Below are 20,356 nucleotides of genomic sequence, written 5' to 3'. Positions count from 1 at the left end.
CAACACCAACAACAAAAGACGGGAGGAGAAACAGAGACAACAAAACAACAAGCTCTGTATGTGCACCGGCCTTGTTGACGAGAAGAAAAAGGACCACCCATCTGCCATATAAAGGGGAAATTTGGGGGATGAGGAAGGTTACCATAGCAACAAAGGAATGAGACAAGAAAATAAAGGCCTAAAATAAACCCATAATTCCTTTAGCTAAACCCAAATTGCAGGAATTGCCTGTTCCAAAGACAATCTCGCTCAAAAGCCAAAGCAAATCTAACCTATCACACAAGTGAGAGATAAAATGAAATTCTCTTTCTATTTGATTCCAGGCATTTATTTCTTGATAGGCAAGATAAGAAAGAAAAAAAGAGAAAAAAAATGCACAGGGGTGAGCCATCCAGCGCGAGCACAGTCTAGATTGACTCATCCACTCTCAATAATTCAGTCTGGCTCTAAAATGCACGCACTGTACATCTTAGTAGGTCTCCAGGTGGTACCGTGGGTCCAGCCCCCCTAGGGGACTCGTCTGAAAGGCCAGTCAATACGAAGATACTCTGACTGTTGCTTTCCTGGGATGGCGAGAGCACACTGCACTTAAGGCAGAAGGCAACAGCATCAGCTTTTAAATATGGCTTAAGATATGGTGTGCACAGTTCAGAGTAAACAAGAACAGTTCCTTCATCTGTTAAGAAAAGTGATTATATTATAGAAAATCTAAAGCATTTTCAGGCACTAATTTCAGGTGCAGGTCATATATACCTAATACATAACATGGTCTTAAAGGAATGGTTAGACATTCAGAGAAATATGCTTCCAGTGCACAACCCGATGTAACACCGCTACACATTGCTTTAAATCACTTTTGCACGGTTTAAATAAACAAGGTATAAAAGGTCAGTTAGTTAGCTTAGATGCTCTGGTGACAGAATTTTGTTATAACCAGCGTTGACCTAGATTGGCGAAAATGTAGTAGCTAAATGTTTGGTGAAAACTGCGTTAAGTTGAAACTAAATTGCAGAAGAAACATTAACTGTGTCACAAAGAAAAAGCCAACTACAGCTGAGGAAAGGGAGGTAGTGTTATCAACTGAAAGCTAGCTCGCTGGTGAGATAAGGCCAAAGCTAGCTTAGCTCTTGCAACAACCAAATTTATGTAAGGCAATGATTCTTCCTGTTACCTGTAAATGAAAAACATGACTTCTAAAGAACTGAGATCTTTGTAATTCAGTTGGCTATTCCACATAACGAAACCGAGCAGCAGTTAAGCAGTAACTACCATCTCTGCTTCCAACTCGTGGATTCACGCAAATTGATCTGGTTAAACCACCTTAACATGACTTATTTAAATTAAAAAAATAAAATGTAATTTATATAAGATATATGTAAATAATCCAAATAAAATTTGTATTCTAAACAAAGTATGGCTGAAAAGGTAAAGCAGAATTATCCAAAGGCATACTTTTTATTTAAGTATTGTGTAAGTTCAATGGCAATGATTGATTTTTTTGTTTGTTTGTTTGTGGTAAAATAATGAGTCTAAAAAGGCATAAACTGCAGGTAGCACAAAATATAGAGTGCTGTTTGTTGTCCAATGTGAAACTTTTTTCCTGCTCTCTGTAAAACCATGACTTAATGTTTTTAAACAGATCAAACAAAGGCGATATAACGTGTTACGTGAGCTTTGGAGGTATGGTTCGGCAGATTTTGGTAACCTCAAACAGAGCCAGGCTAATGTTAGTTGTGAAGTTGAGTTAATCCGCTGCTGGTTGTATCATGGTCTTGGCAAGAAAGCGAATAAGCATATTTCTCCAAAAGTCAAACTATTCTTTTAATATTAATACAAAGCATTTTTAGATATAATATGTAACAGCATTTTCAACTTTCTTAAATAATCTGGAGGAGTATAATCAACTGAGTTTGACACACATGTTTTCCCACTGTTACCGTTCTGCCCTCACACATTTTCCAGTGTATTCAAATGCAGGGACAAAGGTTGCAGGATTTCCTGGGTTGCAACATTTGAGACAGGAATAAATAAACACTGACATTTGGGGCAGATTAAATACTAACATTCAGAGCCTTTTTATGGGCTACTCCCCCTGGGTCTTTTTTAAGTCCCACATAATGACTTTCAGTCCCAGTTGGTCTCCTCCAGTGTCCAGACTGAAATGCATAGTATCAGCAGAGGCGCAGGATAGTATCCAGAGTAATATCAGCAGGTGAAACAGGAAAAGTTCACTCAGAGTTTTTGTAGTTGGTGAACAGGTTGTAGAGGACTCTGAGGGTTGACTTGAGGTTCAGGTTGACAACATCTGTAAAACAAAAATTGAGACAAAGCAGAGGTCATTAGTTTGCCAAACCTGAACTGCTTTGAGAAGTTTCAGGACGAATATTTAAACCTTGGACATGTACAAAAATCAGATCCTGGTAAGACTGAGGCACAAAATAAATGGTCTGCATTACCACAAAATCATGTTTACAATGCAAAGGAGCCCCTTCTACGATTGCTGTTGGACTACTTTCCATCAAAACATTATTTGTAATTTGATTTGAAAAAAAATGGAGATCAAAATAGCTCTCAAGAATTTGCTAATGATTATCATATGATGTATTAATTCTTACCAGGAGAGATTCAAAGGCACAAAAATACTTTATGTTCTCTGTACTATGGTGTTCTATGTAACCGCTTATTTGCTTACTGTAATTTCTCTTCACAAGTAGGTCTATTTTAAGTGATTCCAGCCAGACACCCTTTGTTACAGCAGTACCATTGCATCACCATCTGAACTAGCATGCCTTAAGCTCCTTATCGTCTACATTTCCCTGTTAGCTGGGATGACAGTGTTGATATCATTAACGGCTTTGGTATCTCTGCTTTCATTTATAATGAACCTGCAGATGTGCACAAACCCAATGCTAATCAAAACATATATTCTGTAGTAGAAGTACTGCTATACAGCCATGAAGATAATAGCTTGGTTTCAATTACTGCAAAAATGTCGAGCAGTAATTGCGAGTAATATTGCGAGCAGTTTCCATTTTGGCTTGGTCAGATGTTTTAAGGAGGGAAAAAAGCCCTTGCATTATCATTAATAGCGCCAACAATATTTACACATGTTGAAAATCTACTGTAGTTATTGTTAGTTCAAGATTTAAACACATAAACAATCACAGACAGAGCTCTGAGCAGTGAACTGCCTGGTTACCATCTCCACAGACTGCACGTAGTTTAAGTATATTAAAATTGAGAAAAATATACAGATGTGTTTTAAGTATTGGAAAATTAAATAATAAATAAAGGTTTGAAGAGAAAAGTAAAATTATGTATAATTCAGCAAAAAGTAAATAAATTCAAAAAGTTGATAAAGAACTATTGGGATATCAAATGTGGTGCACTAATAAAGCAGAATAAAATGCAAATGTGTACAAAATGTGGGTTTTTTCAAGGGATGAATATATTGAGGTAAATCATAAATTATAAAGTGAAGTAGCTGATGATTATATAATAGATACAAGACATAAATATATAGTATATGTAAGAGAATTATATACTGTTGAGTTCAATAGAAATGCTTCACTTTCACTTTTGTGTTCTCAGATGATCTACGAGTTCTTCAGTGAAGTGAAATATTGATTACAGCTCAAGTAGGTAATCAGTCAACTGTATTATTAGATCACACTCTGAAAACTATTTCCAAATTTTCTGTAAAAACACTTCCTACTCAGCAGAGCACAGGGATTTAATAACAATTGAGACACAAATCTCTGTGAAAGACAAGTAAAAAGGAATAAACTGTGCAAAGAAAGAAATTATTTCTAACCAATGATCATCCTTATATCAAATAGTACATGAAGCCAGTAAGCCACATTTTAATTCTTTATGTAAAGTATAAGCTGTAATTAAAAAGGTACAGGCTGGACAACAAAGAGGAGCTCAGGGCTGAATGACCTCAGCGCCATCGATCCAGTACTTAAGTTTAAAGGTGAGGCAAGGTTTCCACCTACTGGACAACCTTTAACATGACTTCTGCTGTAGGACATCAACCACTCAATGCCTTTTATTTACAGCACCCTGTCAGTATAAGAGTCTCATAATCCCTGTCACCCTCCATAAAATCTCCTCTTCTTGTAATAATGTAATATATCTCGGTCTATAAAATACCTTCTGGTCTGGCTTTGGGTTTCTTCAGGCCTCCATCCTGCATCAGCTCAAAGGCAAACGCCACATTGTGGACCTGAGGGGAAACAAACTTAAAACTTAATATACTGTCAAATTGCGAATAATCCTCCAGCTCGTTTCACTATTTGAGGGTGAAATCACCTTCTGTTCAAAGCTCTCGGGGGTGAGGAAGAAATTGTAGAGAGGGACAAAGTAGTCTTCCAGCAACCCCATCAGCAATATCAGGTACACTCCATCAGCAAACTGGATACACACACACACACACACACACACACAGATAGCAGTTATTTAAAGTGCATTCGATAATGAAACTGCATAATTAGATCAGATTGGAGTATATGTGTCTGAAAATTAAAATCCGTGAAGTCAGCCATGCAAGTAATGGGAAGATGAGAGGATTAAAAACCTGTTACATGACACGCACACTACTAATGATCATTTTAATATTTCATGACACTATGAGTCTTTAGATCAACCATTAAATCTCGCACCTGAGATTCCAGCTCAGTCACTTCCAGGTTCAGCTTGTTCAGGTGTTTGTTCACAAAGGTGATGAGCGACTGGCAACAAGACAAATCGGTTTTTTTTAAGTATAATTACAAAAACTCAAATTTAAAATTTCAAGTGATTATACCATCCATTATCATGCAAAGAAAAAGAAGCCTTGTTTTATTTTACCGTTTTCACCACGTTCAGCTTGTCAGGTGCATGATCCAACAAAGTGTCAAACGCGTCCCTCTCTGTTGTAAAGACGCAAGGATTTAAAGGTTATGAATGCTTAAAGGAATAGTTTGACATTTTTGTAGACGTCAAAGGTGCCAAAAAGAAGAGAAGATCGATCCCACCCTCAAATCCCTCCTGTAAATATAAAGTAAGTCTACAGCCAGCAGGCAGCTAACTCAGCTGGAGCACTGAAAACAAGGAGAAACAGCTAACTCTGAAAAAAAAAATCTGTGTACCAACACCTCTACAGCTCAATAATTAAATTGTTATGACTTGTTTGTTTAATTTGTACAGAAGAGATCTATATGAATAATGTATACATAAACAAAGTATACAGCCTCTGGCTTCATATTTATTGTAAACCTGAGAGTGGTTTCAATCGAACTCTCAAAAACAAAGCAAATAAGCGTATGTCGCAAAATTAAGCAGACAGACAAATAATCTGTAAAACTAAAGGGACGTTTTTTTAAATAATGTAACATGAACCAGATACTGTGTGTGGCTGGGACTCACCAAATCTTCCCATCATCATTCTAGAAAACAAAAAAATGAGTATAAACAACTATGTAGTTTTCCAGTCTGTATGCAGTATTCTCCAGCCTCCTAAAACTCCATACTGTAATAACTATTATTACTACTAACATATTAATGACAACAACACTGAAAAGAGAAGAGGAAAGGAAAGTGGATCAGCTCTTACTCTGTGGTGCTCGTCAGCTCCTTGGTCACTAGAGCAGTCTGCAGGATGCCCTCGCGCTTCTGCTCAGATAAAAATCAAAGTCATTTATCAGTGACACGAGAGAATAACTAGAATTGTTGATGGATATTCTCATAATCTCATTTACAGACAAGACTGACACTATGCTATCTATCACTATGATGTGCCTTTTTAAGTTTAACATCATTTATGTTTGTTTAAAGGTTCTGTGTAGGCATCTTTCACATGTAATGACTGTATTCGAAATTTTATTTATGGTTTCTGTTTAATTCTGATTTTGACACAGGTCATTTTGGGTCATCTGTCTTATCTGTAACACATTATTAAAGCTGCTTATCTTGACTGAAAATGGCCAGGATCCTCTTTACCTTTAATTTCAATGATGCCTTCCTGGTTAAATGAAGGTTAAATGTCATGAAATAAATTAATAGAAACATCCCTGTACTTGACGTTATCACACATAATGATGACGGACACCACCTCTGCTTGAGTTTGACGGGACACTTTACCTTGACCACCACCACCTGTACAGAGACGTGCTCGGGCAGTCTGATGGGGGCCTGGAAGTGCATAGCGAGAGCCACCAGCAGATAGACAATAGCCACCAGGTTCTTTGAATGGATCGCTGAAACAGTGAATCATGAGAGTCGAACGTCAGCTCTTTCACACAGAGCGATAACATGATGATGAGGTGTGAGCTGTTGTTAATGTGAATGATGTGAGTAACTTTCTAAAGACAAAAGGTAACAGTTGGTCCTTTTCTTAAGAGACAAAAAAGAAAAGACAATGAAAAAGCTGCAATTGAGAAATTAATGAAGTATGAATTAACACAACTCTGACACTAGCTCCTGTGGAAATTCCTTATGTCTGTGGAATTACTCACAGCTCTGCTCAGGATTAAATAATCACCACAATTTGTAATGCAAATTAAGAGAATTAATTATGTGTTAAAGGGGCTTTCTAGTAATTTTACACATGAAGTTCAGTCTGCTCGTCATGAAGAGCACTGTGGAGTTGCAAAATAGGTGGAGCTATTTCTACGTCACTAGTCCCACAAGTAAAAGTTCTATTCGTTTTCCAGAAGTGTTAAAATGATAGTTTGGTTATTTGATGTGGGGTTGTGTGAGGTCGTCATGCACAGTCAGTGTGTGACCTGCAGTAGATTCAGATCAGCACGCTGTCAGTTTAAGCACAGCTCAGCACAGAAGCTGAGTGATGTGCTGCTGTGCACAGGGTCAGCAGAAAAAAACGTGCTTTAGATACTTTTAAAAGACGCCCACCGAAACAGTCCAATATCTGTTGAAATGTTCGTTTTATTCAGAATATTTTCAGCGCTGAAGTTTAGCTCTATCTGATTCACTCAGCTGACCTGTGGCTGAGGTTTAATAAGGTGCACGCCATAGGTGCACTTGTGCACAGGAATACGGTAGTTCAGTGGTTAAAAAAATGTAGTACCAAAGGAAAGTGCAGTTTTGACGGGAAGATAAAGCGCTGAAAATATTCTAAATGAAGCATACATTTAAATGGATATTGGATTGTTTTGTTGGGCGTCTTTTAGAAGTGCCTGAAGCACTTTTTTTCCTGCTGGCCCCGTGCACAGCAGCACGTCACTCTGCTGGTGTGCTGTGTTCCCTGCTGCCTCTCCTAACTGGCAGCATGCTGATCTGAATCTACTGCAGGTAACACACTGGCTTTGCATGACTACCTCACACAACCCCACGACAAATAACCCGAACTATCCCTTTGAACTGACTTACAACTCAGTACCTGCTGGTCTGATTCGCTGGTCTGGTTTCTTTTCCATAGCAACAGTGCTCAGGGCTCATGGGTAGTTAGACCCGTGCATGAAGCCAAAATGATGGACAAAGCACGATTTCTCAGAAACAGAGCAGGTCACATTGAAGTCCCATGTTTCTGTGTTAGGTGACGCTAAGGACACGGTTTAAAGAAAAAATACAGAATACAGAATATGGAAAACCACCTCAGGAACCTCCTCCCATCTTACAAGTCTACATAGCTCATGTGTAGACTATTCACTACCACATAAGGAACTGCCATATTAAATCCATGGAGTACACCTTCACTCTGCTGAAGTCACTGTAAAACTCACTGTCTACGCTCCACTCGATGGTCCAGCCGTGAGGCCTCAGCAGTTCATTAACAGCCTCCAAAACCGTCTGAAGCTTTTGCTTCTGGCCGATCTCAGACTGCGTCACCTCGGCCACGTTCAGCTTCCTGCCCGACAACTTCTCTGCCAACAACAGGAGAGACAGAGGAGATACAAAAACGTCAGGTCAAACACACTATCGTGAATAATTTCTGACGGCATCACGCAGCAGTACTGTATTGTACTCTACTATATAAGTAGTATATCCCCTGACTCAGGAGGCTTGAAAAAATGCAAACACCTTCATTTACGTAAAAGACCAAAGTTACAAAAGTGCTTCAAAAAAGTGCACAATAAAATGTTTCATTTCCTGCCTGTTTCACTGTGGGTTGTGGTGCACAAAAAATGCACAAATGCACAAATGTGTTGACTGCAGACGAGAAAGATGACTTGTGTAAGAAGACTCCTCTGCTCTGAGGAGAAGTAAGGAAAATGATTTAGGAGGCTTATCTGAAGTGCGTAGGTTCAGATATTATTTAAAAAAAAAAGAAAAAGGAACCAGCAGCACAGATAAAAAAAGAAATCCAGAACGGGCATTGATGCAATAAAAGACTGAGATTACATAAGGTGCAAAAGTGATAAAGGAGTGTGAAAACTAAAAAAAGGGCTTTAACACAAAGCAAGAAATCACACATCCCTTTATAAAATGTTTCCTGCTGTGTGTTTTAATTGTTGTTCTTGACACTTCTGAAACATTTGAAAAGTCAGTCCTATTTCGTGTCAGCTGGCTTTTCTAAATTAATCTGCATATTACTATCTTTTTATTCTTGTACATGTTTGACAGATGATGAGTTTTTTTTTTCAGGCTGGAAAAATTAGCTGGTGTTTGCACTGGGGAAATATGTGGGAGCAAAGAAGAAGAAGAAACCAGCTGGAGTGTATAGATAAAAACAAATGAGAGGAGCTGAAGAGGGAGTTTGAGGACAAGAAATTTTCACTTTGATCGAGCAAAAACATCGGTCATGACGGAGAAAGAAATGAATCTATACACAAGAAAAACACTTAAGAAATGCAATACAGTACGGAGCACAAGAAATACACAGGTCCATGAATGAACACAGAGTTCTGCTACAGATGCATGCGTGTCATATGACCATTAAAATGTTCATCCAATCAATAATTGTGCCTGTTGTAATATGAATTTTGTTTCTATTGCTGTTACTATTGCACTGACATTACGTTTTATTCACGTGGCAGAAGCTTTTGTCTATTTTACAACAAAAAAATGCTCAGAGGGTTTTTGATGCTAGTTGTTGAGGTTTTCAGGCTGCTGTGACAAATAACGGACACAAGGGGGAAGCCCTCAACAGACCACAGACAACGAAACTTTACCAGACACAGCAGTGAATACTCATTTGTCACGGTGGACACTGGACGGGAAGAATAATGCTGCTGCTAATATCATTTAGCATAGCATGAAATAGCTACACATGTTGTTTAATGAGTTGAAGATTTATGGACCTGCAGATTTAGTGTTTCAGTGTTTCAGATTAAAAGAAATGTTTGCAGAGCAGAGTTTTACTAACCTGGGCTGCACCTGTTTTATCTCTTCTGTAACTATTATTACAGAATGCACTTATGAGCATATCATTTGCATGCATTAAAACATACAGTTTGATCATGTTTTTATAAATGCATATCTGAATGTATATTTTAAATTACTGTAGTCTATATGACTGTATATTTAAATCACTGAAACTTTGTATCAGTGCTATTAATATTTCTTTTTGTTATTTACTTTGTTTTCTGTCCTCAGGTCTCACTTGTAAATGAGATCTTGATCCTAATGTGACTTCCAGATTAAATAAAGTATACATATACATTATATATATTCTTATTTCTTCAAGACACTACTACTCACACCTTCAAAGGCAGGAGAAAAGAAGAAGAGTTACTCTCTTCTTCCAATACATGGTACTGCATATATGTTTCAACCCATTATATCACATATAAATGTAATAATGATGATGATGTAAAATCTAATTCTCAACCTCATCCAGATCACACAGGAGACGCTCTCTGTCTCTGGGACTGAATGAAGGTGTCAAGCTTCCACAGCCAAAGGCGGGACACCACATCTTAACTGGGCACAAACAAACCTCTAAGTTTATTGTCATGCATCAACTTCACAGTATGAAACAACAACATCTTCATAATAGAGTCACAGGCTGCACCAACCAACCAACTGCACAATCAATTATTGATGGCGTCATTGTCTCAGATGTGCTCTGATGTGTTTGATGACTTGTGAAATGTTGTGAGAGCAGAGACGCCAACAGAAACCAGTTTCTCACCGAATAACTTCTGGAGCACTTGTCCATCATAACAGTCCTCCTCCAGGTCTTTGACGATGATCCTGTCTTCCTCCAACTCACTGTTGATCCAGTCGATCAGGACCTGGAAACACGTCACAGGAAAGTGAAACCTTGTACACGTTTCACGTTCGGTTATGCTCAAGAGATACCATGATGTTTGACCCTGACACGCTACCTTCAGTAGATCTTTAAATTTAAGATTTTCCCGCGATGTTGGGTCCAACATGATCCTCTCAGCGTTTTCCTCTGATGAAGATAATGTTAGGGAAAATTGAGACAGTCAGTGGACATGTCACTGGAGGTTTATGGTGACTTCCTGTTTAACTTCCCCCATATCTTGACACAGATATATAATTGTCATCATCTGTCTTAAATAGAAATCTACAGCCACGAAAGCAAATACACAATGTTCTCATCAGTGGCATGTCAACAGTGATTCACATGGTGACTGAAGACAGAAGCGTCCCCACCCCACCCACTTTCATTTCCTGCTCCTCCACTGTCAAAGTCCCCATTAGTCAACATGTGCTACATTTATATGAGTCTGTGTGACCTCAGTTACCTCTGACAGTCAGCTGTGAAGATAAGTTGGAAATATCAGAAACAGCCTTATCAATAACACTGTGGATGCCCAGTCATGAATTAAAAACAAACATTTTACAAACTCAGGATATAATACTGTTTTAGCGTAAGACATGTAATTACAGGTTTAAATAAAATGTTCTTTACATGTGTGATCAATGTATGTGTGATTAATTATTAATGTAAATAAAAATAAAAAATGTATGTGTGGTTTTCATGTGTGTACATACCCATCAGTGTGTCCTCTGGATGGATGTCCGTCCCAGTGGGAAGCATGGGAGCATTGATGGCCTTCTTACCCTCCTCATGGAGATCACTCACTACACAGACAAAAACACACCCAAACAATAATCATACAGCTTTACAGAAACAGCTTCAAGGCACAACAGGTTTAATAAAAACAATTCACAAGACTGATCAGGCTCATAACTAATTGAAAAGATAATATGAAATGATGAGTTTATCTATACTCTGAGTCTACAGAGACAGTGCAATTAGCAGAAGAAGAGTGTGGACAGAAAGGAAAAAAAGAGAAGAATATGAAAGTACAGCTGGTCAGTGTCACAGGCAACAATATAAGTGCACTGCCTCCACAAAAAAAAAAAAAAAAACCCAGAGGGGAAAGTGTGGTGTCAATTTGGTGACACTACTTAAATCATTTACCCACCACTTTTCTATATTTAGTGTCAGTCAGAGTCAGATTCGAGCAAAATGACATTTACAATAGCTTCATGGGACTCACACTTCTTTCACATGACTTTCTTCTAAAGTCTTTTTTTTATTTCTCTTACCAACAGTGATGAAAAGTAACTAAGTGCATTTACTCCAATACTGTACCATTACATTTCTGGGTTATTTGTACCTTACTTGGGTGCTTACTGAAGTTACTTTATCTATGGTAAATATTATAATTATTAAATCAGCCAGCCCCATCTCAAACATTAGCTATTAAAACATTAATTGTGGCATTGGTACTCTTACTTAATTAAGAATCTTCTTCCACCACTGCTTACCAAATACTTTTATCTAGGTCTTTCTCTAATTTGAATTTATCTTATTTCTTGTATTCAATCAAAAGACAATATAGTGCATTTCAATAATGAGTAGACTTCAATAATCCAAATTTTTCTTTTCAACTTTCCTACTTTGTTGTAAATTGTTCCTGTGAGCTGTGAACTGTCGAACTGTGAGCTATTAACTGACCCAGGTCAGATAATTTAATTCCATATCAAGTGTTTTCAGTCTTGTTCTTCAACATTTTTAACTAACAGGAAACTCTCTGCTCTGGTGGACAAGCTTATCAAACTGTGTGTTGGTTTTGAGCTGCTGCTGCTGGAGCTGTCACATGTCTGTCACTTCCTCACTTTCCTTCCCAGTACAGATTGCATTATGGGAACAGCAGTCTCCACACATCTTTAAAAAAAATCTAGTAATTTAAGCTTGCCAAGTCTCTTGGCACTTTACAGTAAATATTTGTCATTTTTTCGGTCTAAACATATAATATACTAAAATAAATATGGTTGGAATCAGTATTTAGTCATGAGGGTTGATTAAAAAGAGACAAGACACACAATAAAACGCACGCTTTGACACTATGTTCAAACTAAGTCAATTTCTGCTGAAATGCTTTCACCCGTGACCGGAGAGATACCCCAGGGATTTAAAGGCTTTCTTCCCCTAATGGCCACATTGCTTTTATCATCCTCCTTTTCAATTTGTGAGACCTGCGACAGGCTGGACCACAATCTATCATTTCATTGAACCTGTTATTTATAAAGCCTGCGAGGAGAACCAAGGTGAGAATGCAAGAGGTAAAAACCGCTGCAATTCAGCTTTTTTTTTCAAATTAAAATCAGTTTTAATTGAGAGTATAATTACATACAGTCTAGAACAGGGTGTTTATGGTACAGTCAGAGCAAAATCACAACTTCAAAGCATGTACAAAGATAGGATATACAGAATTACCCCGGGAGGAGGGGTCCCCACAGATCTACTATCTGATTCAAGCTTCTCATAAGAGCTGAAAGCTGGCTGCAGCCCGGGATCTCACGACAGATCAGCAGTTTGTCTGTAATTACAGAGCGGGCTTTCTGCATTTCATCATAATTGTCCTGCTTCCTCCCTCTGTGTCCATCACACTGCATTACTGCTGCTTTGTACTGGGCTGCACAGAGCTTTGGCACTTCACACAGCCGAGTAAAATCTGTGTTAAAATGGTAAAACTATACAATGAGAATTCATTTACTACTGCTGATTTACGCAGAATGATATGGAAGTAAAAAATACTCTCACTCACCAGTCCAGAAATGTAACAATAACCATCATAAAACCACCGAAGTCAATTCTATGATGTTAAGTACAGATTTCACAGTGACTAAATAATTTCATCTTGTTGACTTCTCACAACAAGCAACACATTTTTAATCAACAGTTCACGAAGGTAACAGGTCCTGCTTCCTCATTTCCACGTCCAAGTTCCTCAAATGTTAAAACCAAATTACCTTGTTTCTTTCTCTTGGTCCCACACAGCAGCCCCGCCATAGCTCTACCTTAAAACCTCTGGATTTCCCCCGACGACAGAAAATTAGGTGTACGTACGTTCAGTGTGTGTTTATGTGTGTGTGTGAAAGGCAGTCGGTGGGTCTGAACAGTGGCAGGGGCGTCATCACGTGTTTATTTCTGTCACAACCCTCCACCCCACCTCTGCGGTCCAGTTACCGGAGACGCTGAGAGGTTTGAGTTGTACATTTGTGTGTGTGTGTCTGTGTGTGTCTGTGTGTGACAGGAAGGAGATATCACACTGGACATAAGGCACCAAAGCAACCCCTACTGTAACACACCAGTAACCTCTGGGCTGTGGACACAGGACAGACTTTGCTGACCTATGACAGGTACAGTGTTGATTAGATATCCACTCATTTACTGTATAATGTGTCTTATGATTTATGACGATGGCGTTTCAATCCTCAAAAGAGTATTTTCTCACACAAACAATGCCCTGTTGTATGGTTTTGTTGTCTTAGCAATCACAGCTGATCGCTCAGATTAGCAGCAATCCAGTAATTTCACAGCAATGTGAGAGAATAGACTTGTTTCAGTGAGTAAATGTCTCAATGAGCCTGTAACACGTTTTGCTGCAGTGGATAATCAATCATCCAGTGGCTGTATTCCTCTTAACAGAATTACGCTAATTCAATACAAACCAAAGCCTGCAGTCAAGAACACTTATCTTATGGCAGCTTCATGCAAAAGGCTCCTCAGTGGCGTCACACACAGTTAAGTAAAAGTGATCACACAGTGATTGGTCGAGACACAAGTAACAACAATTGGTCAGATTTCTTTTGCTTTGGAGGGAAACTGTTCCGAGTCAGTCAGCGTCATAAACAACAGCGTGGAACGGACTGAAATCGACCTCGTCTGCTTTGGTTCCACTGCTCCCGAGGGGGGAGACGGTTTACTGTGGCACACGGGGGGGGAGATATAAATAATGCAGCAGTATGGAGAAGACAGACTGGACCTTAAATATAGCTCCGGTTATTTACACCAACACAGGCACCGGTGAGTAAGAGCAGCCAGGAGACGACAGTGTCACTGAGTATGTTCCACAGGGGGCCTCCAGCAGATATGAGCCATGACAGTTGAAACTATTTAATATATTACACCTAATATTCATCTATTATTACATTTACTGAATGCAGTAATTCTGTTTTATCCATACTGTGATTCTGCTACTGCCACCTCTGTCTGCTCTGCACATACTGCATGTTCTGGAAGAGGGATCCGTCCCCTGTTGCTCTTCCTTTCATTCAAAAGTAGAAAAAAGTGGTGCATCATCCAAGCATAAAATACTTGTAGAGCACAACTGCTGTGTCAACATTACAAGAAAGACAGAAGTTAAACTATCATTGATGCTTGTGAGGACCACAGCACAGAGCCTGTCAATCCAAAACATCTTTGTTCAGGAAACATGTTTTGAAATAATCAGACTGGGATGAGACTTGGATGGAAAGGGTTAGGGTTAAAAAAAAAGATACAGATAGAAAAAATATAGAAAAAAAGATATACACTATGGGCCAATATATATTTGTTTTTACATAATGTGTGAACATTTTTGATGGATATTTGAAATTTTGCTAAATGTTGCTTTTAAAAATGATGATGTACAATGTATGTATGTACAGTACAGAGTCTGAAATTTGATAGTTGAAAAATAAACTTTTCACTGCTCTTTGTTGAAGAAACTGTGTAACAGTTGCTTATAGAAGTGCTTATAGAAATTCTGGCATGTTTATGGCAGTTCTGCACTGCAATCTGTTGTTACAATATCGCTCAACATATGTCCACGACTCATATTAATACACTAACATACAGGAAGTAGCTGTACCAGCCAGGCCAGTTTGTTGATGAGGTTCTAATAAAAGTAAAATGAACATGACTTCATTGACAGTATGATGACTACAACTATGCCTATTATTATGTCCTTTTTTGAGTCTACTCTTATACCTTCTTAACATCAGTGATAATGGCTGATAATGTGTCCAAGTTGCTGGTAAATTATATCAACTTGACAGTTAAGACCTTTATGCTATTTGTATTTGCATGAAGATTCACAGCTCAATTCTGAAATTCAACAGTATCACATAAAGTAGGAAAGCAACAGCGTAAAATATGATATTGTTATTTGCAATGTTGGTCCAAGTTGTACTTTAATGTATGCTATGTATAATACATTAATCAGTGCATAATGTCCTTAATTTCTCCCCATCTCTTTTTGATAGTAAGGTAAAAGCAGCAACAACAAAATAAGTTGGAAAAGTGGGTGAGTAAAAAAGGAAATAGCAAGAATCAACGCGGCATGGAATTACAGATGACTTACTATGATCAGCATCCATCCTAGAACTTGTTTCAGTTATATTTTATAGTTTCAGAGCTTAGATATTCTTCACACTAAGATAATATGATGAGGATGTGACTGAACACTCGTCATCTCAGTCCTTGTAAAGCAAAAACTTTTTTTTTTTGCCTTCACCAAACTGTTATTATCACAGCTCTGCCTGCTGCTGACAAAGGGACTTGTGCCTTGTCAGAAAAATGCATACTTCCTTTGAGTTTATCAGGACATTGAGAGCCTGGCACATAACAGTATCTGTCAAAACTAGGTCTGCAACTGCAGGAATCTTCTTTTATCTCTTGCTGAATTTCCGTGACCAACATTTTCTATCCCACTGCTGAGACTACAGGGGGAGGAGGAGGACTTAAGTGTTTAATACTGTAGTAAAATGTGTATGTGCGGTTGCTAAGGAGTGTCAACACAACTTAAAAAACCATAAGTCCCTTTCTGTCAATGACTATTCAGCAAAAGTGAAGCAACTTTTCCAGTGGCAACTCGTCTGTGTTGGGTGTTTCCTCTTGAAGAATATAAAGTGCCACACCCAAAAGTAACAGAAACCGCAGCAGCAGCAGCAGCAGCAGCAGCAGCAGCAGCACATGAGGCCACAGGCTGAGCTCTGTCAGCAGCACTGACTCTGCACACCTGTCCTCTGTCATCCTGCTTTCTAAGTCTAACAGCAGTAAGATTGTCTCCTTTTAAACTGACCTGTGTTTCCTCCGAGCTTTAGTCCACTCTGACCACACAGGGGCACTGCACTCGCACAAACAGTGGCAGCGTGGCCATGTAGGACTCCCCCTCTGTCCACACTGCAGAATTCATTACCTACGGCACTGACTTACTGCCATATGTTGGCATAATTAAGGCCTGGGGGACCACGGGGGGTCTTTGTCTGTAGTTGGCTGACAAATAGCGGAGCAATGAATTTTTCATGTTAGTATCATTCATTAAAGGTTAGCACACAGATGGGAGTTTTCTCTTTCCACACTGTTACCTGTAAACTGATGAATTGTTTTGTCTTAGGGAAGAAAAAAATAATCATGAAAACACAGCATGCCTATCATAATGTATCAGCACCTTTGGAGATGCCTTCGAATTGTTTGCTCCCAAAATCCAAAGTTAAACTTAACAACTCACAGAGGAGACAATAAAATCCTCACATTTACAAGCTGGATCCAGAAAAACACTTTAGCTAAATACATTTTTTGTCAACTGACTAAAAGCACTGGTGTAAATTAGGAAGACAATTATTCTAATTCCCTCCTTCTTGGTTATCACCTTAACTCACTGCCTGGGCTGTTGTCTGTGGGTCTCTACATCTTCCCTTTTACTTCCCCTTAAGTGTCTTTGATGTTGGAAAAAAATCTCCTTAATCCACTCTGTCATCAGAACTGCAACTGACAGTCAATTTTCACTAACAAATCTCTCTGTTTCCAGTTTATGAAACAATGAAAGCTGCCTGTAGTACACATAGAAAGTAGTTTAAAAATACCCATCACTGCTGCAGAGAGACAAAGGTGACAAACTGCTTTTTACCTGACAACAGTCAGTTCACAATGATATGAAACAGAGAAGCATCAGATCAAGAGTTTTTGTCATTTTAAATGGACTCTACTGATTTATAAACTAGTCTCTGCTCTAATGTATCATCTACATCATCTTGTCGCAGCTCTTCACTGAAGCTTAATGACAGCACCATTAGAAAATACTCCACAATACTTCACTTCAACAATGTGTAAAGCTGCACCAGTCCAACAGAAGAATTTCTATATTTCATAAGGTTTTGTGTGTCGTTTTACACAATGCGCGAAAATTAATGGTGTATTTGAGCATTTTGGGTCTTCGCTTTAGTTTCAAACAGTTTTCTGCGCAGTGAGATTGTCTCGCCAATCACCCAAGATTATTATTCTTTTAAACCGGCTGATTCAGAGATTTAAAACCGTTAAAACACCATGTAAACGAGAGTGGAAGCCCCTGACTTTCTGAAGTAGAGTGTGGAATGTAGTGAAGCTCCTAAACAATTAAAACATGGCTGTCCTCCTGCTGGTGGCCCCCCCTTTATTGGAGATTACAAACACATGGCTGACAGCACACACACACACACACACACACCCAAAACACACACACTGTAGCACACACACTAAGGCGTTAAACCTTGCAGCTGTCCAGCCACTGGCATTTGGGAAGGGCAGAAAATAGTTTGGGACAACAACTGGGAAAACTGGAGAAATAAGTTAGTGTGTGTGTGTGTGTGTGTGTGTGTGTGTGTTTTGGTGTCCAACACACAGCCAGCACTTTAATCCTCTCACACCTTTTATCTTCATAACCTTGCATTCCTGTCACCGGTCATGACTGTGTGATCTATTTATGTTTACTGCCTCATGATGAAGGCCTGTGGAGAGGCTTTGTCTTTGTGTTTCTTACACACTAATACACAAAAATCCACCAGAGCTTCAGAGCCTGTTGTACATCAGGATTTGGTAGGAATATCATACTAAACAGAGATCTGTGTGTACAAGTTGAAAATCATGTGTTCAGCTGCCGGTGATGTCCCACAGGAGAACGCTTTAATAGCGCATCATGTGATTGCAGCACCATGGACAGAAACACAACAAGGGGGTGGGGGGTGGGGGGCACAGCGGCCTGTGATAATGTTAAAGTATCGAGACAAACAAAAAGCCTCTTTGACATGACTCACCTTCTTTGGACTTTTTCTTCCGCACCAGGGTTCCTCCTAATTTCCCCAGGAAGGACTCGTCCTTTTTCAGTTTAGCGGTCGCAGATGCGGTCGGAGTCCCAGACATCTTTCAGGGGTGGTGGTGGTGGTGGTGGTGGGGGGGGGGGGGGGGGCCGTGGGTGAGTGAGCGTCTACTACTGTCTTGTGTTGGTGTTAATAATATCACTCCCCCCTGTGATGCATTCAGGCACCGCCGTAAGAGCCAATCACAGCGTAAAGGACGGCAAACAAACACACCGACAGTGAGGCGGGAGGCCGGCGGGAGAAGCGCTGCTCCGGGCACCGACACATGGACACGGCTCTCATGTGAGTCCGGGCTTCATCTGCTCCATCTGCTCCATCTGCTCCACCGGTTACTGTGCGCACCACAGCGCCACCCAATGCCAGGACGAGGGACAAGGTTTTCCACGTCATGACTGTAAAACCTCATTTAGAAATGAACTGCAGAGATACTTAGTTGTGGCCTTGGGGAAAGTTTTTCCCAGTGGGTGAACAGAGGGTGGTCACATGTTCACTCACCATACGACCGGACCGGATGAAATACTTCCACCCAGCCAACAAACCACCGGTGACACCAGCGTTAGCGCTGCGCATGGCTCCACCCAAGGAGCTACATGTTGACATTTTGACGGAAAGTCACTGAGTGTATTCATTCAGTTCCTCTGCAAGGTACTCTACACGAGTGTTTCCATTAATGAAACTTTGTTCTTCAACTCCACTGCATTGCAAAGGGACATATTGTAGTTTTTACTCCAATACTACACATTTCTTTCAGTTAAAGTTACCAGTTGCTTTTCAGATCTAGATTTCTTTTCATATAAAACATATGGTCAGTTTATAAATGTATTTTTAAAAAGTCTTAAATTTAATTTTCAAAAGTCATAAATATATTTACGTGGCCTTCTCTGGGCAGTAGTAGGCTTCTGGATGCAAGTGTTGTTTCAGACTTATGTCTGTATTTAAAACTCGTACTGTATGATGAAGTTGAATTATTTGCTTATTTTTTTACCCGTCCATTTTCTGTGACGGTGTAATGATAACATCATGAATTGCTGTTATATATTGAGGGGAAGTACTGACAGAAAATGTGATACAAGTGTCAATAGATTCATGCACTTTGCACAGTTCCAGGCCTTTGGTCCCATCTGATTTTCATTGATCTCGCACATATTTTGACCCAGTATGTCAGTGAAAACAAGTTAGAGGGAAACAAAGGAAAGAGGTTTTTAAACACTTTAAATTGAACTTGGTGAACCCTAGATTGAAAAATATGTATTGTTAGATTAAATTACCAATTAACAGTTTATAGTTATTAAAATTCGCTTTGCCTTGACAACATTAAAATACTGCTTGCATGCTAATAGATCAGAAATATTTACAGTAGTATATCTATTATAAATGTTACTCTGAAAGGGGAGCATTTTTTTTTTTTTTATTACTAGCACTTTTACTTATGATACTTTGAGTGCACTGTGCTTGAAATATGACTGATATCCTGTGTAAAAACGGAATGAGCCACAAAACAGCCATTAAATACAGCCTCTTGATGTGCAAACCCCTAAGTTAGGCACTGAAATATCAAAGTACAAAATTACTATATGCCGGAGAGAATTTAATCTCCAGGTCTACCTGCTAGCTTTGAGAGCTTCTTAAGAGATGAAGACCCTGAAATGTGGCTGAGCTGCAGCTGCTGCAGTTCTCCTTTGATTTGATGCATGTCTGCCAACAGGGCTCTGTCAGGCTGTGGATCAAAGCTTCAGATGCATTCACTTCACTCTTAATGATTTCTGCTCCTTTTCACATCTTCAGCATTTATCTTTCAGGTTGTATGAGGTGTTTGGACAACCTTTTGGTGGGCATAGCTGCTGTTTTGGTGTTTGTTCCACCTCTTCTCAAAACTGGGCTTTTGTTTCTATCAGTGCAAAAAAAAAAAAAAAAAACCCCAGACAAATCAAAACAATGGAGAAGAAGGTTAAAGTTCAGACACCGTGCAGAGACTCCTGTGTAGGAAACAAGCATCACATGACTAATTTACAAACCACACATGAACATC

At 39.2% G+C, this 20,356-nt stretch overlaps 1 protein-coding gene across 3 annotated transcripts; it reads right to left on the bottom strand.

Moving 5' to 3' along the window:
* Positions 1–671: 671 nt before the first annotated feature.
* Positions 672–18,580, bottom strand: parvb (parvin, beta). Of its 3 annotated transcripts, none has more exons than XM_071493681.1 (13): positions 18,265–18,580; positions 10,909–10,998; positions 10,272–10,342; positions 10,076–10,178; positions 7,725–7,865; positions 6,124–6,239; positions 5,597–5,655; positions 5,410–5,429; positions 4,852–4,913; positions 4,665–4,733; positions 4,315–4,416; positions 4,156–4,228; positions 672–2,305 (listed from the first exon to the last, which is right to left on the bottom strand). In XM_071493681.1, exons 1-13 carry the CDS (start codon positions 18,368–18,370, stop codon positions 2,229–2,231), a joined length of 1,089 nt encoding a protein of 362 aa, XP_071349782.1. In that variant the 5' UTR covers positions 18,371–18,580; the 3' UTR covers positions 672–2,228. The 3 variants fall into 3 exon arrangements, with proteins under 3 accessions (XP_071349782.1, XP_071349799.1, XP_071349791.1); XM_071493698.1 differs by lacking the exon at positions 18,265–18,580 and adding an exon at positions 15,555–15,676; XM_071493690.1 differs by lacking the exon at positions 18,265–18,580 and adding an exon at positions 13,180–13,367.
* Positions 18,581–20,356: the final 1,776 nt, after the last annotated feature.

Source organism: Trachinotus anak, unplaced genomic scaffold (assembly GCF_046630095.1).
Source record: "Trachinotus anak isolate AG129_WGS33_773 ecotype Australia unplaced genomic scaffold, CSIRO_AGI_Tana_v1 ptg000002l, whole genome shotgun sequence".
Classification (NCBI taxonomy): domain Eukaryota; kingdom Metazoa; phylum Chordata; class Actinopteri; order Carangiformes; family Carangidae; genus Trachinotus; species Trachinotus anak.
This window is presented reverse-complemented; position numbering and strand designations above follow the sequence as displayed.

What these genes read in the sequence shown, in the direction of transcription:
- parvb (XM_071493681.1), bottom strand. Translation starts at nt 18,370, where the DNA reads ATGTCTGGGACTCCGACCGCATCTGCGACCGCTAAACTGAAAAAGGAC. An exon ending in AGTGCTCCAGAAGTTATTCG is followed by an intron (nt 7,866 to 10,075) that starts GTGAGAAACTGG and finishes TGTTGTTGGCAG; the next exon opens with AGAAGTTGTCGGGCAGGAAG. An exon ending in GAGCTGACGAGCACCACAGA is followed by an intron (nt 5,430 to 5,596) that starts GTAAGAGCTGAT and finishes TTTGTTTTCTAG; the next exon opens with AATGATGATGGGAAGATTTG.